Source organism: Anas platyrhynchos, chromosome 2 (genome assembly GCF_047663525.1).
Source record: "Anas platyrhynchos isolate ZD024472 breed Pekin duck chromosome 2, IASCAAS_PekinDuck_T2T, whole genome shotgun sequence".
NCBI classification, from domain to species: Eukaryota; Metazoa; Chordata; class Aves; order Anseriformes; family Anatidae; genus Anas; species Anas platyrhynchos.
The window spans coordinates 84,234,077-84,259,723 of NC_092588.1; the positions used below are offsets into that span (position 1 = coordinate 84,234,077).

General features: G+C 33.3%; 1 protein-coding gene across 7 annotated transcripts in view; it reads left to right on the top strand.

Annotated features, from left to right (window-relative positions):
- CDH10 (cadherin 10) overlaps positions 1–25,647 on the top strand; it is a 111,104-nt gene that overhangs the window by 66,615 nt on the left and 18,842 nt on the right. For all 7 annotated transcript variants that reach the window (XM_072035007.1, XM_072035010.1, XM_021269342.4 and 4 more), the window contains exons 3-7: positions 4,561–4,855; positions 13,422–13,541; positions 14,156–14,323; positions 19,414–19,601; positions 22,483–22,736. In XM_072035007.1, the coding sequence (XP_071891108.1) occupies positions 4,561–4,855; positions 13,422–13,541; positions 14,156–14,323; positions 19,414–19,601; positions 22,483–22,736 (1,025 nt within the window). The remainder of the gene's footprint in view (positions 1–4,560; positions 4,856–13,421; positions 13,542–14,155; positions 14,324–19,413; positions 19,602–22,482; positions 22,737–25,647) is intronic.

Sequence of the window (25,647 nt, forward strand, 5' to 3'; positions counted from 1 at the left end):
ATATACCTTAAAGAACAATGGAATATATCTGAATTAACAATGTTTTTATTGTAATTGAAGCTAAAAATTTTCCATCTTTTTAAATTTATTTTTCTCCATGTCTTGGATTGGTAACAATTTCTTTTTAAAGTATTCACAGAACATTCCACTTTGTCACCCCTCCCACTCTAATTATTATCTTCTTAGCAATAACTTTCTTTTTGATTTTTATGAAATCCTTCTCAACTTAAAAGCCTGTTTAACAATTTAAATAGTTGACCAAATGTGCAAAATCGTGTTTCATAGTAATTGCATTTACTCTATGATGAAACAGAGCTATATAGATTTAAACCAACAGGTATTCTGATTTTCTGTACGGTGAGAAAAAATGTATATAAAATATATATGCTGACAGCTGAAATTTCTGTTGAAAAGAAATTCACTGAAACAAGAGTTTGCAAAATGTCAGTGACAGATATGAAAACAAAACCACATCTTCACAGCTGATTATTTTGTGCAATAAAATTGCTAAACGAAACAGATGTCTCCCCATTTCTCAGCTTGGCTGACATGAAACACAGATGCCCATTAGCCAAAATAAATGTAGGAAGCACTTTTTACTAAAAGTAGCCGAGAAATACTTAACAAAAGTGTTTTTTTGTTTGTTTGTTTTGTTTTGTTTATTTTGTTTCTTTGTTTGTTTTTAATACTAGAATAAACTGGCAAAACCTTGCAGTGAAAATTAACACACTGCTTATGCAATTTAGAGCTCAGTAAAGATTTAGTTTTCAAGGCTGTCAAGTACACAGGGCTGTCTGCAGCCATATTGATTCATCTAAAAACATCTGGATTGAATTAAGAACTAAAAAAACAAAATGAGAAGTATTCTCTTTCCTTGCTTATATTGAATATGCATTTTTGCCTCTTTAATTATCCCCTGAAGAATTGTTCATAGCAAAGTTTGTGTTTTTGTTTTTTTGTTTCTTTTTTTCCTGATCTCCCAAGATCTTCTGAAATGTCCTTTTGAATTTGAAGTTGTTCTATGACAGCTGTGAACTGTTATGTGCATGCATAGAACTGAAAATATATTACCTGTTCAAAGTGAAATTATTAAAAATTTTTAGGAAATTTAAAGTGTTATATAGCTTAAAGCATTCTTCTAAATGATGCAGGATGATATTCCTTATGAATAATCTATTGTGAAGTGCAGCTAACAGCTCCCCAAAAGCCTGTTTCAAAATATATATGTAATATGTATGTTTCAAAATATGTTCAGCAATCTTTCTAGCCTTCTGGCTAATATAATCTATTTTTAAAAATATATGAAGTTTTCATTTGATGGAGAGAAGAGATTAATGATTTTGTAAATGGCATATAAATAACATTTTTCACTTCCAAATCAACTCGGTAAGAATTTTTGACATACACATAGTAACAGAAGAAGTGAGAGAAAATCTTGAGTATTTATGCTACCTTGCATATTAGTCAAATGATGTGATAAAAGATCTTACATCCTTAATTAGATCTAAATATAGTTTTTTAAAAGCTTCTCTTATTGTAGAGAGGTTTTCGTCTGTCTTCAGATTTAATTTTGTTCTGTGCAAGACAACATTCCCAGGCACCAAAAAGGAGTTATCTGGATTGCTAAATTATTAAACAAGTCCTTGGCATGCTTTTGCTAAATACCACTTTACCCAACAATTTTCACCTTTCAAAGGTGATTCACAATTGGCTTGTGAATACCTTTGGCCAGATACTGTTCATCGGGATAGTTTGCTATTATTCTGGAGATGGAAAATTTGTTAGAAAGTATGTTGCCAGACTGCTAACTGGCTTCTGAATGTTCTGAGAACATGCACTTTAGCCTCAATTTGCTATTACATAACCATTTAGTTTGAGTTTGTAAGAGTTTATAATATCACACCTGACTTTGGAAAGAGTATGGGAATATTGTAACATTCCTGTTAAAAAAAAAAAAAAAAAAGTAATAAAATAAATTAGTTAATATTTTGCCCCAATCTCGCTTGCTTAAGTAGACATTCATTTTTTATTTCTGGTGCAGATATCTGAGGAAGAGCAGCCTTCTGTAACCGTCCTTCACCACTCTGCCCTAAAAATACTGTATCTAGTGGTTATGGGCCACCAGTGAGCTCTTGGTAGTAAAACATTTTTGAAGAAAAGGTGGTATCCTAGGAAGCCCCAGAGAAGAAAATACTTGGTAGGCCTTTGAGAACTAGTTACACTAAAAGACATTCTAAAATGGGCCACAGCCTGTGAGACTGTCTAGTCCCTAAAAGAAATGTGACTTAAAAGGGTGAAAGGGTGAAAAGTTTCAACTGTAATGGCCTGACTGAAAAGAGCACAAAGGATTAAAGTTCAGTATAAAAATTCATTTCCCAGAAGGGGATTGAGAATGGCTTGAAACCTTCAGTTTGAAGTTGGTGAGAAAAATGGAAGGAAAAGAAAGAACAGGACTTACTTGCAAAAGATATTTCTTATACTTTCCTACTCATGTTTGGTGGAGCCTCCTATTTATTTCTTATGGAATAAAATGAAGAAACTAATATGAAAATATGCATTTCGTAAAGTAAATATACATGTAATGCTTACATGTGATGTAAGCAAAGCTTAATTTGTCATTCTTTGATAAATATTCACAGTGTTTCTCAAAGTTTATTTCAGAATTGAAAGAAAATAAGAAAACCATTATATAGAAAATAAAGTTCAGAATGATGGTAGTTTTCTAAATTTCTGCCATTAAGGTTTTAATCCAAGATCCTGCATGAGCTCCTTCTGTTGCCCATATTACAAGAGTCTGGGAAGCATTCTGTGTATGAAAATGTTTCACAGCAGGGAAATTTACTGTTTGACATGAGCTTAACCCACCACACCATAGTGTTTTATTCCAGTACAAAAGGTAAGGAAAGTCACAATCAAAAACATAATAGTATAATATTCTACCCCTGGTAACGACTTAAAATAGATACTATGGAAAGAAATCTGAGAGCACCAAAAAAGAGAAATACTTCCATGATACATATCAGTGGGGATATTAGTATTGAGCTATGTGTGCGATGTTTTTCATGAACTGCAAATGAAATTTTCATGAACTTGAATTAACAAAAAACATTGACATGATTAAATATTATCTTGGTGTAATCTTGGTGTAATTCTAAGTGATGTTGTTAATGTGTATTCAAATAACTGTTTCAAAAGGAACTAGTTCTGTCAGACTTCTTATAACATTCTGATATATTTGAGTCTGATTTTTAAAAACAGTCTTTATATTTGCATTTTAGTTTTGTGCTCTAAGATATATATTAAAATAATGCAATTTTATTGCATTAATTGCAAAATTAGAAAGTTTTAGAGCTGTTTCTTCTGCATACATATATTTGTACTAATACATATGCACTTATGAATGCTTTTCTGGATTTACAAAATAAAACTCACTAAATTGTTGTCAACAATGATTACATCACATGCGACTCTTTAAATTAATCATGTTTCTATATGGCAGTATAGGTTTATGAGCAGGTAGTTAATCTACACAGGTAACTTCTTGTTTATAAAATCAGGAATATTCAAAATATTCTTAAAATTAATTAAAGCTTCTACTTGCTATGACCCTTCTGCTGAACCCAAAAATAAAACACAGATGTCATGGTGACAACAAATCTGAATACCAGAGTCTTTCTGTTAAGTATGAAATCAATGATACTAGAAGGAACTTTGCAACAAAGTGATGAGAGTAATTGTAGTAAGTATATCCAAAAGATCAAATAAGCCAACTACATTAGTGTACTGAACAAAGAAATGTAATAGATTTGTTGTTGTTGTTGTTGTTGTTTTTATAGATGTACTGAAATCAGTTAGTACAAGTTATTAATAGGTGAGGCTATATTTTACATTACTTAGATAATGGTTATAAAGTCAATACTGAATGCTTAGTATATGTGTTTATTTTCTTTAGGTTATTTACATTAGTTCATGGGATGGAAATGATAATGACTATAAATGAAATATTCTCCATCTTAAGAGAAATACAAATAATATGAAATATAAAATTTAAAATTAGTATGACATGGATCCAGTTGTTCAATTTTCCTTAATTGTCATGTACCCTGCCATGTTCTTTATCTGCTTTGTGAATTTACAACTAGCACAGCAGGTTGTGAATTTTTAATAGGATCTCTTCAAGGAAGGAAAAGGTCAATATTAACATAAAAATCTTCTTTAAGAACTGTGGTGCCAAGGTTTCTTAGCAGAAAACAGGTGTTGCTGCAAAACTGAAATCTGCCACAACAGTCAAATTAAAAGATTCTTGGAGCTAAGTTAGGAAACAAATGCCTCAGTATAACACCATGACTGCTAGTCAATGGTGACTGAAAAAAATTTGGTTGCTGCATTCAAAATGATTTAATATATAATAATATATATAATATAATATATAATAAAACAAAAATACATAAAAATATATAATAAAACAAAACAACAACAACAACACAAATAAACAAAAACCAGCTTTTGATTACTTCTAAATAAAATGTTTTATTTTTCTTCCTTTGTTTTTCATTTCAGCTTCATTCTGACCAGGATAAGGGAGATGGATCCCTCAAATACATTTTGTCTGGAGATGGGGCTGGTACTCTTTTTGTAATTGATGAGAAAACAGGTGACATTCATGCCACACGGAGAATTGACAGGGAAGAAAAAGCCTTTTACACCCTGCGTGCCCAAGCTATTAACAGAAGAACTCTGAGACCAGTGGAACCTGAATCTGAGTTTGTCATCAAAATCCATGACATTAATGACAATGAACCAACGTTTCCAGAAGAAATTTACACTGCTAGTGTTCCTGAAATGTCAGTAGTGGGTGAGTGCTTTATACTGAGGCATAAATGCCTGCTCAAAATACATTATTTGATGGATATTTTCCCCATCCTCTGAAAATTAGGTCATTTTGGGAATTCTCCTTCATGGAATAAATATCTTTCTTCTTGGTTTGCTTGTTCAAATACTAGAATTTCATCCAGAAACAAATTTTGTGATATGAGATTATTTCTACTTAGAATATTTAAAACATTAACTTACAGTCATTTGGAATATAAATAGTATATAATGGTGAATCACCCTCCTCCTTAAGAATTATTTGAATAAGAATGATAAATACACTGCATGGAAATGTATCTTGTCTTTCACTCTTTCCATGGCTGAGGAAAGTTACTTGTTTGCTCATGTACTGTTGGATGCACTGCCTGCAGGCAGATACACTCTTCATTCTCCTCTTCACATTCAGTTTTTGAATATATGAACGAATTCTCTTGTACTTTCAGTGTTCCTCTCTTAACATATTCGTGAATGGCCTCTTCAGGAGCCTTAAACAGCTTTTTGAGTTCATCTTGCTTCTGTTTGTACTGTACTTTCAGTTCCTAGGGATGAGCCTTGAACATTACTCTTATCCTTATTGCTGATTGTATTGACAAGGATTGAGTAGATAGAGGGTAGAATGCTTAGCTAGAACTTTACATTAGGAAAACTCCTGCCATTCCTTGACATATATCATCCCAGAGCCTTCCAAGTCTTTTCTTCACTATGACTCTGTATCTGTGAAACACTGAACATTTGTGAAAAATTGAGTTAGCTTGCAACATGCATTAGTTGAATAGTTGAAAAAAAAAAAAAAAAGATTTTTTTTCCATATATCATAGAATTCAATCATATTTTAGAACAGAAACTTATGAAAAATGTATGGAAAAATAAACATAAAAATTATTTTTGTATTGGCAAAATAGCTTCACATCAAAAGGAAGTTAGGAAAAAGATCCTGGATTGCTATAGTTTGCTCTCTTCAAATCAATTTTGTTGAGTTCCAGTATTACCATTACTTACCCAGTATTGTTGGCTGTGAGCTAAGAGATTGTCAGACTTGTTGATGTAATGAATGCAGAGAGAAACTTCAGTCTTGGATTGAATTGTACTGTTGCTTTGTATGGGTCTCCTGCTATGGTACTTACTTTTGTGAGCACATAAAAACATAAAATCTTTCTATAAGAGTCTGAAAACATTAAGCAGAGTTTAGGATATGAATATTATCTCAAGCATATGTACCAGAAAGAGATATTACAAAGCCAAATTACTGTGTTTTTTGGCTGGTCAAGTACATAGAAGGTATATCATGCAGTAAAAAGTACCATGCTACTATAGTCTGGCATAGTCAACATAGCACTGCATTGTGCTATATAACCACTAAAAACATAGCTCTATATGTATAGAACGCCTTGCACTCCTGCTGCCATCATGTGGGAAGGCTGGAGCACCAGGCAGGCACATAACACTTAAACAAACGTGTACATAAAATCACAAACTTTGTTCTTCAAAGTTTTAATTTATTTAAACCAATTATATAATTGGTTTATTATTTGTAAATCGGATATAGAGATTGGTTTAGAAAGATTTATATATATTTATATATATATCTATTTATATAATTGGAAACATGAAAATGTGAATAAATGAAAAAGCATGTCTCTTTCAGTATCAAAGATGAAAGAGGACTTGCTGTAGACAGATTGCGACATTGATCAGAAGTAATGCCCTTTATTTACGGAGATAACTTTTTGTTGTTGTTGTTTATTTGTTCCAATTCTTGTAGATGTTATCATTGTCTTTTATATCCTCTAGTCATCTTCTGTGTATTTTCACAATACATGCGATGTTTTATGTATTGTGGTTGTTTGTTCTTTGTTTTCTTTGTTACACTCTAAATCCCGGCTAGTCTGTAATATGATTAGTAACTTGCCACTAGTATTTATGCCTTTGGGGCCTCTTGTACATTATTCTGGAACTGCATTCTAAAGACCCCTGTTACCACCTGGTGCTTGAATTCTCAGTCCCAATACAGAATATGACTGTTTCAAATTGATTGGCTTAATCCTATCTCTATGCTAAGAAGTGTCAAAAATAGTAAACTATTTTGCCGTTTTGCTGATGAGTTGTGCACACATTTGGACACAGCAGTACCACAAGCACAGTGCTGAGATGTTCGTATTAACTCTATATGCATTCATGTGAATACCAGAAAGAAGACAGCTATGGCAACACATCACACCATGTAAGATTATTCATATGCTTCATTGCTTTTAGAGCTATACTATATAATGTAGCTGGTAGCTAGTGTTCAGAACTAGTGGGTTCCTCCTCACACATTTTATTTTAACAGTTTTCAGCAAGATTGCATGAGTTTTTTTGCATGCATTTCACGTCTCTGTTAATTACTGAGTAAACTGGTAAATGTTTAATCACCAGTATTTCTTTACCAATTCATATATGAAAACTGTTATTGCCTAATGTCCTGCTTTCTTTACCAAATTACACAAAAGAAGTGCACAAGTAGCAAAAATATGCAAGCATCAGCTTGAAATAATTGAAATCTATGGCGTCCCTTGAAGTGCAAGGCTTGCTCCATCCTAAAATGCCCTGTTATAAGGCACAAAGGGGTAGTAGTACCTTATAATACTACTAAGCCTGTATCTGCTTCCTCTGCCCCCCATTCAAGGTATCAAACTGTGACATAGCCGTATGCAAGTCTTTCAGACAAGAAACAGCAGTTGTGATTTCTGCCTCAGGCTGTAGTAGTAGCTTGATGGATACCTGAGAATGGGTCTATTTTTATTATCAATTACAGTGTCTTGACAGAGGTGCATAAGTTCTTTCTTGTCTTGTTCATCTACTTCTACTGCTCATTAATCATAGCAAAGGCAGAGATAAACGGGCCAACTTCAGGATCTCAAGTTTAGGTCAATAGCATAGAAGACATCTTGCACTCCTGAAGTCTTTGAACAGATTTCCAAATATTTTCTCCTCTTTTACTTTTTTTCTTTCCTTAATCTCAAAGTTTATGACTCAGAATCTTCTGACCAAAATCTTCTGTTCTGCCCATTATATTCTTTACTTGTCTCTTTTCTTGTTCACCTAAAGGCTTCTTTTCAGAACTGCATAGATGAGTCTATTTTAATCTCTAGAGCTTTTCCTGTGGATTTTTTTTTTTGTTTGTTTGTTTGTTGATATATTTTAGACAAGCTTTCAGAAGTTTCTGCTATTTAGGCTTTCTTTTTCCTTTTTATTTTCCCTTTTTATTTTTCTTTTTCCTTTTTCTTTTTTCTTTTTTTTTCCTTTTTTCTTTTTTTTTTCCTTTTTCCTTTTTTTCTGTTTTCCTTTTTTTTCCTTTTTTTCTTTTTTTTTTCCATTTTTTTCCTTTTTTCCTTTTTTTTCTTTTTCCTTTTTTTTTTTTCTTTTTTGCTTTTTTCTTTCTGTCACCACATCATTTCTTCATTTCTGTTATTTGGTGATGCTTCTCTGTTCATCTGTTGTAGCCTAGATATTCTCTAACCATTCTTGATCCTTATTCCATCCTGTATCTTCAGTGCTAAGTAACTCTTCCTATGAATTATTGTCTCAGAAACACTTTGAGCTACTATTAGCTGTCATGCTCCATAGCTGGTATTTTCTGCTTCTGAATTAGGGATATCAATGTACACTTCAATGTAACCTCCCTCTGGGATTACATGTGATCTACAGGTTGGGCTTCCCACAGTTAGCTTGTCATCCCTACCTGTGGTTATCTTTTTGTCTGTCTCTTCAGAGAGCATTTAGAGCTACTACTTCTTGGCTTTCTCCCTAGGCTTTTTGTTCAGTCCCTCATTAGTGCTGTTCCAAAAATTCACAGTGCTTAATCCTTTCCTCTGCCATAGCATTTATTTTATTACACTTCTTTATTGTTTCCTTTTAACAAAGATTTTCTTTACTTTTTTTTCGTAATTATCTCACTAAAACTTTTGCATCTCATTTTTAATTTCATAATGTCAATCATGATATATTTTGAAAAAAACTGATTATATTACGATTTCACTTTGCATATAAATCCTGCCTCATAAAGAGAAAAAAATATATATATATATATATATATTTTTTTTTTTTTTCTTTAAAAGTATCATTTTAAAAGAATTGGAAGCATCCACTGACATACTTTTTTCCCAGCTTATTGTCCTCTAAGTTACAGAAGTATCATGTAACTAAAGAGCTTTCTACATAGATTTCTCTGAATATGGAGCTCTTTCCTGTTATTCTGCTGTGTTAAATAGTTTATTTCTGGGAGAAAATATCTCACTATTTCCTCTCTTTTCTGCTAGAAAGAGCAGAAAATTCCTGTTAATTCAACTTGTTATTTTAATGTATAATTTACTATGGAAGGCACTTGTTGTAGTTAAACATCACATAACTCACTTGGGAGTAAGGAAATAAATATAGGTTGCAAATTCAGCTCCACAACAGATACTCTGGTTTTTTTGTTTGTTTGTTTGTTTGTTTGTGTGTTTTTGGTTTGTTTTTGGTTTGTTTTTGTTTGTTTGTTTGTTCTTTGTTTTGTTTTGTTTTGTTTTGTTTTCCCAGTTAATTATCTTCAGTGATCCTTCTCTATTACTTCTATATCTTAAATGCTCTGTGAGGTTACAGTCATTAATACTTGTATGGTGTTTGAAGATGTTTGTAAGGAAAGCATTAAAAAGAGCCTACATTAATTACTATTATGGTACGAGACCTTAGGGATATTCAAAGGTTATAATTAAAATTATGTTCAAATATGTCTTTTGAGAACTACAATAATCTGACAAATGGCTGTTTTTGTTGGCCTAATTCACCACCATATGATTCTAGTTTATTGTATAATGAAACTCACAAGTATATGAGGAGGAAGTTAATTCACGGTCTTTTTCATGACCTTAATAATTCCATAGCTGGTGCCACATTCTCCAGTATATTGTCACTGTGTCCTATATGTCCTCCTATAGATTAAGCTTTATGTCCTGGAGGCCAAGGACTTCATCAAAAGCAACCTGTGCCCATGTAAAAGATAGAGAGCGAGGCCTGGACTGAGTAGGGCAAAGTCACACCCACACTGTGGTTTGTAAACCCAAAAATGAACAGTCAAAATCAGTGCCTTGGGTACCAGTTAGTTCACCGCAGGTTTCAGACCACTTGAAGCAATATATTAGCAGTATTGAGGATCAGTGGTCTTCGGTGACTTCAGTGAACTGAAGCAAAACAAGAATTTTGATAGTTTGACAGCTGATGTGCACAATATAACGTTAATGACATAGCTAAGGGTTTTCTTTTTTATTTTCTTTTTATTTTCTTTTTTTTTTCCTTTTTTTTTTTTTCTGCCTTTCAAAACTCCTAATCTGCTTTACTTGATGTGCATTGTCCACTTCCATAGCCCGCAGTTATTTTTTTCTGATTTTTTTAGCTGAGAAGAGAGGATTTGAAATTTCTTTTTATTCAGATGGTAGCTTGCTGTGTTAAACATGCTATTTTTACTTTAATATAAAATGTTTCTGAAAATCTGCTGACCTCCATTTATCATTATTACTATTTTTAACTACAATTATCAAAAACTAGATGCAAAAAAAAAGTTTATGTGAATGCCTGTCTTCAATTTAAGGCACTCACATTTTCTCAAAGGCCTTTATCTTCCCCCCTTAATTGTTGAAGAGATGCTCAGTGGCTTCCTACTAGAACCTTACTTTCCCATCCCAGCTCTACCCTGATGGTCTCACTTAACCATCCTTCTAGCATGTCCCAACATATCAACTAGCATACAACTCTATCCCACTCATTTTTTCTTTCTTTTTTCCCTTATCTGCCCAGCAGCAGTCCTCAGTTTTATTTAGCTGTAATAAAAAGGAATTGGAAAAAAATGTGGAAAATTCCACGATTGGAAAAGGAAATACAAATATGAGGAGTTATTATTATTATTATTATTGTTATTGTTATTGTTATTATTATTATTATTTCTGACTGGAGGGGTGAGAAGAGACAAAGTCTTACAGTAGTGTAAATAGTGGACTTGTTACAGATGTGGCTTTCATTTAGAGTAACAGCTTGAAATAATTTAAAAACTAAAAATGCTTTATAAAATAAAAAGTAGTATAAAACTGAAAGATACACAAGTCCTGAAGACCTGGTATGCTTTTATTTATTTTTTTAGTTAAATTTATTTAATAAACAAAGAGGAAGCAAAGGAGCTTTAATCATACACCAGAAATATATTTGGTATTTTTCCTATAAAGAGGACAGGGCTACAAAAATTTGAAACACAAAGCATGATACAGGGTAATATTCTTGAAATACATTAAGATGGGCTGCAGGTCAGAAATAAACAGTTCCAAAAAATGAAAGAATTCTGGGAAGAGGCTAAGTAGCATTGCACTATTCATTTACAGTGTATTTTCAAATATGAGTGCTGCAGAAAATAGTTTGTGTCAAAACAGATAAATGTGCAAGTAAAGAAGAATCAACATGGTTGGTAATTTCAAACTGATCTCTGCATGTTGATTATCTGGAGTGACCAGCCTATTGGGAGACTGAGCAAAGAGGACACACAGTGATGTGACCGCAGCCCAGAACAAATAACGTGTGGCACTGGTCATACTGTTTGCTGGAAGGGCTCCCAGTCTAATACGCTCTTCCTGATTGTTTCTTTGCATGGTTTCTGTCAGGTTTCATGTAGGAATCACTGATCCCTCTGGATGCATAGAAAGCATGTCTCTCTGTCTCTGTGAATAAGGGCTACGACCAAAGTGGTGACTTCTGTACCCTGAATGGCAGGCAGAAATTAAGCCCTTGCTGTTTTCCTGCCACTACCTGCCTGGTGGCTGGCCAGCAAAAGCCAAGGAGCTGAGGCATTAGTAAAAGCATAATTCATCCTTTCTGCTTTGGGGTGATGAGGTGTACATTACCCTGAGCACAGCCCATGGAGTAAATCACTGTGTGACGGGAATTGGATCAAATCTCTTTTTAGAAGCAGTGTCTGATATATTTTATTGGGTGTGTATGTGGGTCTGTATGTGTGATTACTCTAGAGAGTAATCTAGAGAACAGGATAGCTGATATGATTTGTTTCTTGCTTCGTGTATGTGTGTTAAAATAGCATGAAGTAATATACTGTATATGCATTTTGACATTCATAATTGAGGGGGAGCTATTAGAGACATTATTACATCGCAAAACGAAATTTTATTCCATTTATTTATTTTAATATTACTAAACATGCTCTTCAGTTTTCTTCCAAATAATATGTTGAAGTAGACTTATTTTAAATAAAAATGAAATAAAAATATGATACAATTTACTTCCTATTCATAACTATATATATAACTAATATATAGTTGACCATATAAATGAAATATAAAAATTAGAACAGAAAATAACAAAGTTGCAATAGTAGCTCCAAAATATCACCGTTCATGTTTGCAACATACATGTAAGGTTTTCTCATTAACTCATGCTATTATGATAGCTGTCATAGAATCATAGGATCATAGAACAGCTTGGGTTGGAAGGGAGCTTAAAGATCATCTAGTTCCAATCCCCCTGCCATGGGCAGGGATTCCACTCACTAGATCAGGATGTCCAGGACCTTATCCAACCTGGTCTTGAACGCCTCCAGGAATGGGGCATACACAGCTTCTGGACATTCTGGGCTGCAAGCTTGCATTGCTGGTTCATGTCAAGCTTTTCATCCATCAGAACCCCCAAGTCCTTCTCTGCAGGGCAGCTCTCAATGAGTTCTTTTCCCAGTCTGTCCTAATGGCTGGGATTGCATTGACCCACGTGCAGCACCCTGCACTTAGACTTATTGAACCTCATTAGGTTCACATGGACCCAATTCTCAAGCTTGTGCAGGTCCCTTTGGATGGCATCCCTTCCTTCTGTTGTATTGACTGCACTTCTCAGCTTGGTGTTGTCTGCAAACTTGCTGAGGGTGTGCTAAATCCCACTGTCTATGTCACTGATAAAGATATTAAACAGAACTGGTCCCAAAACATACCCCTGAGGGACACCACTTGTCACTGGCCTCCACCTGGACATGGATCCACTGACCACAACTCTCTGAGTGCAACCTTTGAGACAATTCCTTATCCACAGAATGGTCCACCCTTGTAATACATATTTCTCCAATTCTGAGATTTTTGTATATCACATTGGCATCATTATATGAAAACATGACAAAACAAAACAATAACTGTTCTGGGTAATTGAAAGCAGAGACGTACTGTCCTCTGAAAAGAAGTGAGTACATAAGTATGAACACATGATAGCAGGGTAGGGATAAAATCAGCTCAACCACTGCTACATGTATTGTTTACCGTTACTGATTAGGCCTTAATTATTGTGGAATTATGGAAGTTTAGGTTCAATTTGTGTAGAATGAGACCCCAAACAGGGAAGAGAGTATCTAAAGTTGACCATAAGATAATAAATATGCTTGAAAAATCCAGTCATCATTAGCTGCAACTTTCTTTGGGTTCTGCTCAATCAGAAATTAATGTTGTTGGACCTCCATTTAGTACTATCTGAAACTAAATTGACTTTGGATGCTTCAGGTACTTCTGTGGTGCAAGTCACAGCTACTGATGCCGATGACCCTTCCTATGGAAACAGTGCCAGAGTCATTTACAGCATACTTCAGGGGCAGCCATATTTCTCCGTGGAACCAGAAACAGGTCAGGAAATTGTCATTATTTCCATTTACCATAAGCTTATTCTTTCATTTTAAAAATCTCAGATCACCTAAAAAATATTAAAAGCTAACTGAAATGAAATAATATTTCTTGCTTTTTCCCTCATAATTTGTAGTTCTTGTAATAAATAAAAATAAAAACTAAGAGTTATTACAACTGACACTATGAAGTAGAAGTATTGTTGCAGTGGTATAATTGAAATAGCTAAGACAGTGTAAAGTTCTAAGTAAGAATATTTTTGATAAAGGCACGATGAAAGGTTTGTGTCCTAGAAAATGTTGTACTTTTATTCTTAGTGGTTCTAGTTAGACTAATAAAAGGTGTTCCTCCCACCCACAAACCTTGTCTTGCATAAATATATTGAATCATTTTTAGCATGAAATGTAAACTGAAGAACTAAGCTTTTTTATAACAAACAGACTGTTCTGAAGACTATTTATAAAGCTCATGAACAAAATTTTGTACTTTAAAGCATGAAATTAATACTTTAGGAATACATTTCACAGACTAATACAAAAAAAAAAAAAGATGCAGCAGATAGCTGCACATCAAAAATAAAGGCACAATTAACAATTTTTGTTTGTTCTTTATTTAAGGAATTATCAGGACTGCTTTGCCAAACATGAACAGAGAGAACAGGGAGCAGTACCAAGTTGTTATCCAGGCAAAGGACATGGGAGGCCAGATGGGTGGATTATCAGGGACCACCACTGTGAACATCACTTTGACTGATGTCAACGACAATCCACCTCGATTCCCCCAGAGTAAGCTGCATTTAATAGTTGTCCTGCATTCTAAGAGGTTCAAACTAAAGAGTTTAGCAATCACCATCTGGTTTAATTTAGAGTAAATCTAGATTACAGGGCACACATGAACAACAACAACAAAAAGGCTTATGTACTGATTTATTCACTATTATTAAAGCAGAATATTAAATGTTACAGTATTTGTTTGTTAGGAAAACAGTTACATGATCAACTATAACTACAGAAGACCTGGGATACCTTCCAGTACTATGGGAGGCAGTTGGAGGTGAAATCGTAAGAGCATTAGAGCAATGTATTTCTTTCCCCTTACCTATTGCTTAATTCCTAGACACTCCCCCATTGGAAAACAAAACATGTAGTAATTGTAGGTATGCAGAAATGTTTGAACTGTTTTATCTGCTTAAATATTTAATCATGAAGAACTTGGAAAATAAATTACTTGAAAGAAAACAAGCAGATTTGTACTTTTCCAGTTAGTGCTACAAAATCTGATAGATAAAAGATTTCCCAAAGTGAAGTAAATGGCATTTAATGTTTACCAAAGGCTTTTATACTTTTTTTAAAAAAACTTCTGATAGCACAGTTATCAAGACATTTTAATCTCAAAGTAAAATATGAAAACATTATCAGTCTCTACATAGTACAGAAATTTTATGTAACTAGATACGTGTTAAAGTTTAAGCATTTTAAATATGTTTGAAACATTTTGTGTGTACTGAAGTCATAATATTTGTAAGATGGTTTGGACATAATAGCTAAAAGATTTGTATCATCCTCACAATACAGGTTTTATTCTGAATCCACTAAACTGGAGTACAACTCCAGTAAATCCAGTAGTTACTGATGATCAGCCTTGAGGCTCATAATAACAGAACGAGTTTCAAATGATTCTGATTTAAGCATGTTCTTTATAGCACAAATGGAGTAAATAATTTTGTTCAATGTAATTTTGTTGTTAATATATATGCATTTAGCTAAGATGTTTATCAGCATGTGATTTCATATACTCTCAAAATAGAAAAATCATGAGCAATTGAGTATTTACAGTTTGAGCATTTCTCCACAGGCCCTATTCTGGACAGAATTTAGTGTTAATTTGTCATTTTAAGTCCCTTTGTAATTTCACATTGTTTTGATTTATTACATTTTTAGTTTACATTTATATATGTAGGATTATGGTAATTCCAGTGCTGCGTAGGTGAGGAATGCTGTTTTACTTACTGCTCTCTGGAGAAATTTAGGATGACTTTTCAAAGATGTTGCATGTTCAAAGCTTTACGGAAAAGCTTATTTTAACAGTTATACTTAGGACAGCATATAAGCTATGCATTGTTACACTCTTCTTTTTTTTTTTCTTCTTTCTTCAACACCATGTGAAATTAATAACTAGAATGGCTTATTCAACTTTCTACACTGTTTTTATATGATTTAGATGGCAGTCCAATATCATATTCATTGGATTGAGATGGCATTCTGCTGTTCCATAAATATCTGTGCATTTTTCTGTTGTCAGTGTAAATCAGATAGGACCTTTGCTTTAAAGAAGTTTTAAGTCTCATGGTTGGCATTTTTATGTTGTTTTGTTCTATTTGGTTTTCTCTTTACTCTCCATTGATACTCATGCTACATACAAATGTATGTTTCACTGGAAATGAAATCTAAAACATTTATAAAGATGAATGTAATTTTAAAAGTTGTTTGAAATTAAAAACAAACAAACAAAAAGCTATTGACCTTTAAAAAATCTTTATATTTAATCTAAAAATGCAAAGAGGCATTATAATGATTCCTGATTTTCATAGAGTTTTAGGAAACTACTGGAATTGGTACTTACTAAGTTAAATTATTCTGTCCTATTGATAAAGGATTTATCAGATTTATAAGTTACCAGGAAAAATATTAAAAGTTTCCTTAGATTTTCACAGGACTGAGCAGCACACTACATCTATATATTAATCAAAGGACAGATAAAACTTCTCTTACAAGGAAATTCATAGTTGAATTGTGAAGAATTCCACTTTTGTTTTGTTTTGTTTTCCTAAACAAACAAACAAAAACAAAAAACATACCATTGATTCCTCTGTGATTTAGGGAGAGCAGGGTCTCTTCAGAATATTTTTCTTCTCTTAAAGATCACCTGAAAACCAGGTTACAGTTACATCAGTAACTGTTCCTCTAAGTAAACATAATGAAATTGAACATTTTATCGAGGTTCTGTACACAAAAGCCATCAATGACCTTAGATTTTGCATCTCTGCTTCAGTTGTCATACTTTCAGGAATTTTCAGAATTAAGGACATTGTATTGACATATGCTAAATGGAAAATAAAAGAAGAGAAAATAAAAGTAAAGTAAAATAAAATAAAATAAAATATTTAAAATAAAATACAAACAATATCGTGGGTTCAGATGGAAGAGATTTTGGGAATAAAATTGTTTGGTAAGTACTGTATTTTAGTAAATATTTTTATTTTATTGATTTTTGTAGATTAGTATTTTCATTCTCTATTTTACAAATAGAGCTATGTACTGCCTTGAGTTAATTATTTTAGGATAAGTCAGCTCATCTTTGGAGTCTGACTCTTATTTTTCAAAGTGGTTTATGGACTTCAGAACATGAATGTGGCTGAAACTCATGGCAGCCCACATCTCCTGTAAGAGCTCCTGTATAGAGCCTATATTGCTCTGTAAAAATACTTACCTTTATACTGTTCCAGAGCAAATGGGAAGAGGGATAAATGTGAATGAGGTTGCTCTTTTATTTTTCATGACTGAGTGACACAAGTTTGTAGACTAAATCTTCCACCTAACTTCCACTTTTCTTCATCCCTCAGTGGAGAAAATGCAAACAGTACATGACTCTCTTTGGGGAAAGAGCTATGAGAAAAAAAGGATTTACAGAGGAGTTTTGCAAGAATAATGCTAGTTTTTCTAGTTTACATTCTGATCTGGTGCTTTAACTTGCACTGCATCCCGTATGTAGTCAAATGATTTATAGTCTTCAGTTACAAAAATAATAAAAGGGAGTATCACATACCATGGTAGAGATTTCAATTAAACCATAAAATTAAAATAGTCTTTTAGATGATAGATTTCTGGTTATTTTTATTCTTTATTTCCACTGCCATATTATTACTTGAGGTTATGAGTTCTTAGCACTTTCTAGATAAATAAATGAGTTAGGTATTGCAGTGGGATAGTAGTGTCCACAAGGCACAGCTTTGGGTTGTGGTTTAAAGCACCCAAATAAATAAATAAAATAAAATAAAATAAAATAAAAAGATCAGAGAATAGTTGGCGTGCCATAAAACTAATTATAACGTATAAATATTAATTGAAAAAAAAAGTAGTCTTTCACAGTCTGACATAGTACTAAAAAAATACTAAATGGGAGCAGAAGCTACTTTTTCTTCTTTTTTTAACATTAACAGATTACACAGAGATTATATACTAATGTAGCAAAGTACACAGATTTAGGTTTTAGAGAAAGGTAATGAAAAATGTCAGAGCAAATGCAAGATAAATCACTTGATTGAAACACCAAAATGTAACTGCATGAAAATAAATTCATTATAAATAGAATATGGAGTATATATGGCTATAAAGTATTAATTCTGCTGTTTATCAGTTTTATATAAAAAACTGATGAAATACTAAGAAATTCAATTTTACTCTTTTCCCTTCAATATTTAATAAATAAGTTATATGGGAATGTTTATTTTTTATTTTTTTTAAATTGTTGGCTTTTTTTTTTTTTTTTAGGTTTTAAAACAACAAAATAATGGCACAGAAAAATAGTTCCACAGAATGCGAGAAACTCTTAAACTTCCTAGTGAATAATGGGGCATTGTTTTATTTTTTCACCATGTCTCCTCAAAACCAAAAACAGTCCCTCTGTCATTCTCTAGTTGCCTGACAACATACTCCGTTAAAAGACACTGATAATTCCCACCTGTGTTTTCCTGAATATATAAGGTCATGTTGCTACTACTCTCTCCCCATTATTCTTTCTGATCACATGAAACTATTAACTTCCTTTATGAATTTTTCTGCACTTCTTATCTGTAAATAGGTATGTATGTGCTGCCTTTTGGGTAGCCTATTCCTTTTTTCTATTGATGGTACCGGCCTTTATCACTTCCACTTTTGTATTACTGTTAACTGAATTGTCTTTCTAACTCACTTTACTTAGCTCATGAGGTGTTTAAGTAAAACAACAAATCTAGAAACACTTCAATAAGGGCAGAAAAGAAAATTTTTTTCAGTAGAGCTTAGATGGCCTAACATTTGTCATTGGAATGGCAGCTGTATCTGTATTCATTTTAAAATCCTTTTTTGAGAAGTCTTAGTGTGTTAATGTGTCACACATCTCTTGCTACCCTACGTTCTGATGGATGGGATCAGAGATCTCAATCCTTATTTACAGTTTAACAGGATGGCTAAGACATAGAATACTAAAATGTAGAGTAAGGTATTTATTTTAATTTATTGCAGCATTTCTGAATGAGGACAGTTTTACTCCTGTGTTTTTTATCTGCACTATGAAACCACAATAAACAGATGCAACTGAGCCAGAGGAAGAAGGACAAAACCAAAATTGCAGTGTTCATGAGTCTTAAGCATGAATTACTGCTTTAACAAGTGTAGGCACACTTTCTGCTTGTGGATTTTCAAGAACCTTTCCCTTTATTTATTTAATATTGTATCTGACTATTTGATTTTGAAGACTGAAATTTCAATCTGTTTCTTATAGTTGGATGGAGAATCTAGGGAAAAGTACAGACAGATATAGTTGGTCCTTCTTTGGGATAGGAATATAGAAGGGCTTTTAAATCCTATTTTTCTATGATTTTGTTTTTCTACATTTTTTTTTTCACTCCTCTACCTAAACTTTTTTCGTGCATAGTTCTCTGCCTCATATTTTGCCCCATCTGTATTAAAAGGGAAAATCTCTAGAATAAAAGATACACAAAAATATGTAATCAGCTATTGTGTGACACAGACATTACTTAATGCTTGTGTAAAGCTTGTGTAAAGCTTGTGTAATGCTTGTGGGGCTCCTGAGTGGTTCTTAATTTCTTTGACAGGTACCATCCACCTCCGCATTCCTGAATCCTCCCCAGTTGGGACAGCCATTGGCAGCGTCAAAGCCACTGATGCAGACACTGGAAAAAATGCAGAAGTAGAGTACAGAATTATAGACGGTGATGGGACAGATATGTTTGATATTGTTACACAGAAGGACACTCAGGAAGGCATCATAACTGTGCGAAAGGTGTCTATTCAAAAAAATTCATTAAGTGATTTTATTGTCAATGTTACGGTACAAATATTCATTGTAAAAATGTGCTTGGATCATGTGATGGCAATTCTAACTGCTTAGCACTTGCAAGCATCCCTCATTGGTGACTGAACAATGCTATTTCCTTTCAAGATGAACTAGAAATAACAGGTGGCAGCAATATCTCCAAGCCACAGAGTAGGTTTAAAGCATTAGCAAAGTGTGCAAAAAAATGGACCACCCCCAATGTTAGTATCTCTGTGACTTCAAATACGGATTTGTTCAGTATCCATGCAACCTATTTTCTTCTGCAAATGATGCACAGTTCACTCATTATAGAGAGACTTGGGCTTTCCTTATTTAGATTTTCATCCACACAGAGTCAAATTAGGCAAGCAATGATTGTCAAAACACAAATACACCCATGTAAGCTGTCACAAGCTATATTGTTTTGCTCGTATTTCCAACAGGTCAGCTGGTACAGACATAAGCAGTGCATAATGATGGTGTTTTTGTTTCAGAGCTACCTTTAGTTCTGCCCTGATTTTCATCTCAAAGCACTTTCAAAGGTTTAAGATCTCAAAGTTTGAAATGCCATTCTCCTGCTCTTCAACATTTTCCTTTCCAGAAGTCCCCCAGTCCTTTTCTTTGGGACTGTGAGCATTTATAAAGAGTCTAGGGAGCACTTCTAACAAAAACAATTGCTTATGTTAGCTTTTTAAATAAATCACCTTAAGCATAGTATAACAAATTAAACACTACTATACCACTACCTCTTTCTCTGCATTATCTCTTTTGATAATGGCAACCAAGGTAAAGATAAATTCTGCAAAGATGACATTGAGTTCCCTTTTGAACTCTATATTCTTCATTGTCAGCATTGTAGTTTATCTGGGAAGGTATGGAAACACCAAGGCAGGGGCCAGATATTTTTCCTTTTCATAGAAGTTTGCAAAGGCTTCTCTTGAGCTATTCCCTTCTTGCTTGCTTGAGGTTTTCCATGCAGACTTCTATTATATTAAATCAATATAGTCTTGAAAAAAAAACAACAGTCTAATAATTACATCAAGCATAAAAAATTCATGTTGTAAGACAGCAGCTCCAAAAGTGTCACCAATAAGTAATAATGAACAAGATCCTCTCATTTTGTTATTAGCAATCTGACACACTCTAAAATTTTCAGGATGTTTTCTCATTGATAAATAAGTAGCTTATCATTCAGATCTCACAGACCAGCTAGTATTGACTAGCAAGGAAGAAGATACCATGCTCAGTTTGTTCTTTTATGAAATTATTCATCATTAATTTATTATTTAGCCAGTTTGATTGTGATTTCTGTTTTCAATGGTGAATAACTACAAGTAGCTGGTGTTCATTTACTGAGCCTTTCAGTTACTAAGTCTCAGTGTAACATCATCTGCAAAAGAACTTAGGAGCTTTTCTACATATGTTCAGTACTTGCAGTGTGTTGGAATACCCTTATAATTCACACATTTCATATCAATGTTTTGTGGTGTAGCCTGAAGAGATGTCCAAACTGTACTTGAATGTACTAGTAGCACGGTAGATACATCTGTGTGATGAATCATCTGACAAATTAAGCCTGATAATTAGAAAAAAAGTAGGATTAACATGGATTCTTTGCCTTTAGACTTGAAGATTGCATCCATTAATAGCAGCATGCTGCACTTTATGGACACACCAATAGTCTCATATAGCAACACTGTTCAGAGAGCTTCAGATAGTTCAGATAGCACCACAGTGTTGCAATTCCTGGCTATATTCATAGATATTCTCCCTTCTGCTCTGACTGTGTTTTAAAACAAGTGTGAGACTAGAATTCATTGTCTGGACTGCATCCTTCTGCTCTTATACTGAAAATTTAAACTTCTAGTCAGTCATCCTGGCATCTTGCATGAACAAGAATTTGTATTTAAAAGCAGCAGATAAAAATAATTAAAAACAAAGGCACAAGTCTTCTACCACCGATTTTGATGAATGAAAATGACTAGTTCGATATCTCCCTGAGATCTGGGGGGAATTAAAGATGTCTTCTTTGTGTCAAAAAGGTAAATTCTCAGCTTGGTCATTTTCTCAGTATCATTAATTAGCTAACACTTTACATCTATGACAGTTAGAAATATTTGAAGAAATAAGGGTTCTTTTGTACCCACTGAGGTTTCTAATTATAACCCTGAACCTTTTCTCTTTCCATTTTAAAAAGAAAATGCTGACAAAAATGTCAAATCTATTTTGCAAAAAGAAAATCTCTGATGTTTGATCGATGAAATTAAATGAAAAGGAACAAGATTAAGCTTACTACATATAGAGAATTTTGACAGTTCCCCCTCCCTTAAAAATAATGAGCAAACAAACAAACACAAACATATTGCTGATATTGAAGGCCAGCTACATTTGTTTGACAATAAGGATACTCAGGCAGTTTTGAGTACATTTATAGTATTTCCTGAAAAAATATTAGTATTATGCACCTTGTTCTGCAATTTCAATATGTCCAGTCTGTATTTCAAATATTTTAAATACTTACATGATTATTTCATATCCTTACGCTTGTGAAAGAGCTACAAAGCTAACCAAATAATAAGTAAATTTGCACTGAATATCTTTTTGTGATTGGTACTATGTTAATTCAGGTAATATGTAGGAACAGAAACTCCCTCTAAAGACACTGGAAATTTCCTACTAGAGAAATTGGTCTTTATGTCCACATAAAATTTGAACTATAATAGGGTTCCCAGAACCCAGAACAAGATCTGACAAGACTCAAGTCCTTCTCATTTTCCATTATGTATATAGGTCAATATCTGTTTATACTTAATGTAATTTAATAGTTTATCATCATCTTCATTTTTAGCCACTGGACTATGAGACAAGAAGGCTTTATACATTGAAAGTAGAAGCTGAGAATACCCATGTGGATCCACGCTTCTATTATCTTGGGCCTTTTAAAGATACAACTATTGTGAAAATCTCTGTAGAAGATGTGGATGAACCTCCTGTCTTCAGCAGATCTTCTTACCTTTTTGAGGTGCATGAAGATATCGAGTTGGGGACAATAATAGGAACGGTAATGGCACGGGATCCTGATTCAGCTTCAAGCCCCATAAGGTAATACACCATTTGCATAATTTGATAAAGAAATTAAGAGAAATAGTAAGAAGGTGGTTATGCTTTTTCTCCTATTTACTAATGTACAAGTGATAGACAGTGTTGAGAATAGTGCTATCTGTAAGCCTCAGAACACCTCAGGGAACAGCCATTCAGTTTACACAAGACACATAAGAAATGCTTCTTAGTACTTCAAATATCAGAAAACTTATAAAATTACACACTGATTTCAACTAGGCTCTTCAGGACTGCCTGTTACTTCAGAATATAAATACATGCCAAACCATTCTTTGGGCCAGGAAGGGGACAGAACTTTAAATTCTTCCTTCCAACACTCCTGGAAAGTATGCAGTGCCAATCTCATCCTACTCTGGTTGGAGCTTCCTGCTGCCAGTGTGACAGCTACACACGATAAAATTGTCTTGGTGTGTGCTCAAATACCCTAAGGAATTAGACATTAAAGAGTAATATTAAAAAAAAAAAAAATCATTTATGTGTATATTGCTTGATGCATTCAGTTGATAATATCAGCTAGATAATATCTAGCTAAATAATATCAACTAGATAACATCTAGCTGAATGTATTAAACAGCACTTTGTTTTCTTTTGCTTTTCTTATGCTACAATGCATAAGATTTAAGAAACAGGTAAGACAAAGATGGCCAAGTTGGTTATGTCACTGTGAAATACCCAACAAAGTACAAAAAATACATTTTAGCAAAAGAACTTTATTTACTGACTTTGAAATCAATTGCCACATGCTTCTTAATGAGGCCCAGGTGGTAAAACTGGATTAGGAATTGAAATTGAATCTAATTTTCTCCTATGGTTATTTGCATGTATAGAAAAGATAGCAGATGAAAACACCAAGCCTCTAAAATTTAAGAATATATAAATACCTTAGCATTGCATCTTTATCCACTCTAATTGCATGAGACAACTGGCATTTTTAGCAGTTGTGTTTGCATAGTCATGACTGGAAAAAGAACAGACTTGGTGTTTTTCCTCATTTTGTTTCTGACACACATGATGAATTGAAGGACTGTGGCAGGTATTTCTCTCGTCAGTGTCATTTACACAGACTAGCAATTTAAATACTATTCTATATATTTTTTCTGTGTCCAGTTGATGTTTCACATAACTGTGAAAAGGCAGGTATAGCAAATAAAAAGGGCAAATAAATCTCTAGAAAAAACAACAACAACAAAAAACAGGGATTATTTAGACTTAGTTCATTAAAAAACAAAAGGAAAAAAAAGTTATACGTGATAATTTGCTTCATACACAGCTCAGTCATTTTTATTTTTTTTTTTAGCTTTCATTCAATGCTACCTAGTTGAAGGCCTTAAGAGAAGGTCTTAAGTACCTTAAAAGAATTTGCACCCCATAGATCAAATTCTTCTCTGCAGTATTGGCTCTATCCCTCAACTTCCAAAGCAACATTATATACTCAATAAAATAATAATTAGCTAGAATAAGTTTTCATAAGCTTTTACTTCTTACAACATCAAAATTAAATACAAAGAAATATGTGTTCACCCCATAAGTGAACAGGTAACATTTAAACTACATTATTTTGAAGTTGTCGTGTTACTTTGAAATTTGAGCAATTTGTATCATTCTTTAATACTATTGTTAAACAAACAACAACAAAAAAATCACAGCTTCAGGTTTTAGAATTGGTTCTGATTTTTAACTTTTTTTTATTTGTTATTATTATTATTATTTTTAAGTGTTCCTTTTCAAATATTAGCTTCTGTGTATTAAAATTGTAGGTAAGTTAGAATTCCTACAGTGCCTGCAGCTTCTTGTTGCAATATTTCTTAATTTCTATTCAATAAATATGGAGGTTTTTTTTTCTGAAACTAATAATTTCATTAGCATTTGCCAACCAAATATGAAATGGTACAGAATTTTTAATGAGACAATGTGGCATGGGTTTTGTTAGACAGAGAAGTGATTATTGCCTGTTGAAAAACTGTTAGTTAGACTGCTATCTACATAAGCTATTTTCCTCACTGAAGTTCCTCCCATGGATGAAGTAAAATCACTTATTTATCATATGGGCCAAGTAGTCCTAAATATAAATTATCTGAAAAATAGATTTGTGCAGGTAACTTATAACTTAGTTGTTATGTATAGATAGGCAAGTAAAAACATTTGAGCAAGTCTTTCCTGCAGTTTCACGTTTTTTTTTTTTTTGGCTGTTCTAACTTTTTTGGGATTGTTTTGTATTCATTTTGGTGTTAGCTAGTTTGTTGCTTCATTGTTTTTATATATTTATTTTATTGTGAATTGAACAAACAAAACCCACCAAAATGTTACAGGTATTATTTTTATATTACAACATTTTTTTTTTCATTTGGCTTAATCCAGTTAAATACTGTAAGTAAAAATAGATACACTTTATGAAATGTTTAGGTCAGTCATAAAAGTTCATACAAACATGAACATAAACAATTTTTTCTATCAAATTGTACAAGTACAGTAGATTTTTTTTGATAAATTGACCCAATTCTGCCAGTAGTAGAGAAATGTTCTGTACCTCACAAAATATTACACTTAACTCCACATCAAAGGTTCGATCCTAGCTTTGAAGGCAATGTTGAATATTAGAAAAAAATGATGGAAAGAACAGTTTGCAGACTGTAGTTTAACATTTCTGCCATTTTATTTTAGTAGAACTTTTGCCTATGGAAGGATAGCATCTATAGCACCATATAGCACCATTTGCCGAGGTGATCGGCTCTGGGGCAAATGTGTTCTGCAGTGGAGCGGTGAATCAAGACAGGCAGGGCTTTTTTTTTGGCATCAAGTCCATTCGAAGCAGCCGAGGCAACCGCCAGGACCCAGCAGCCCTCTCGAGGGAGGCTGAAGAGGCGTAGGTGGAGCCAGCATCGCCCTGGCATTT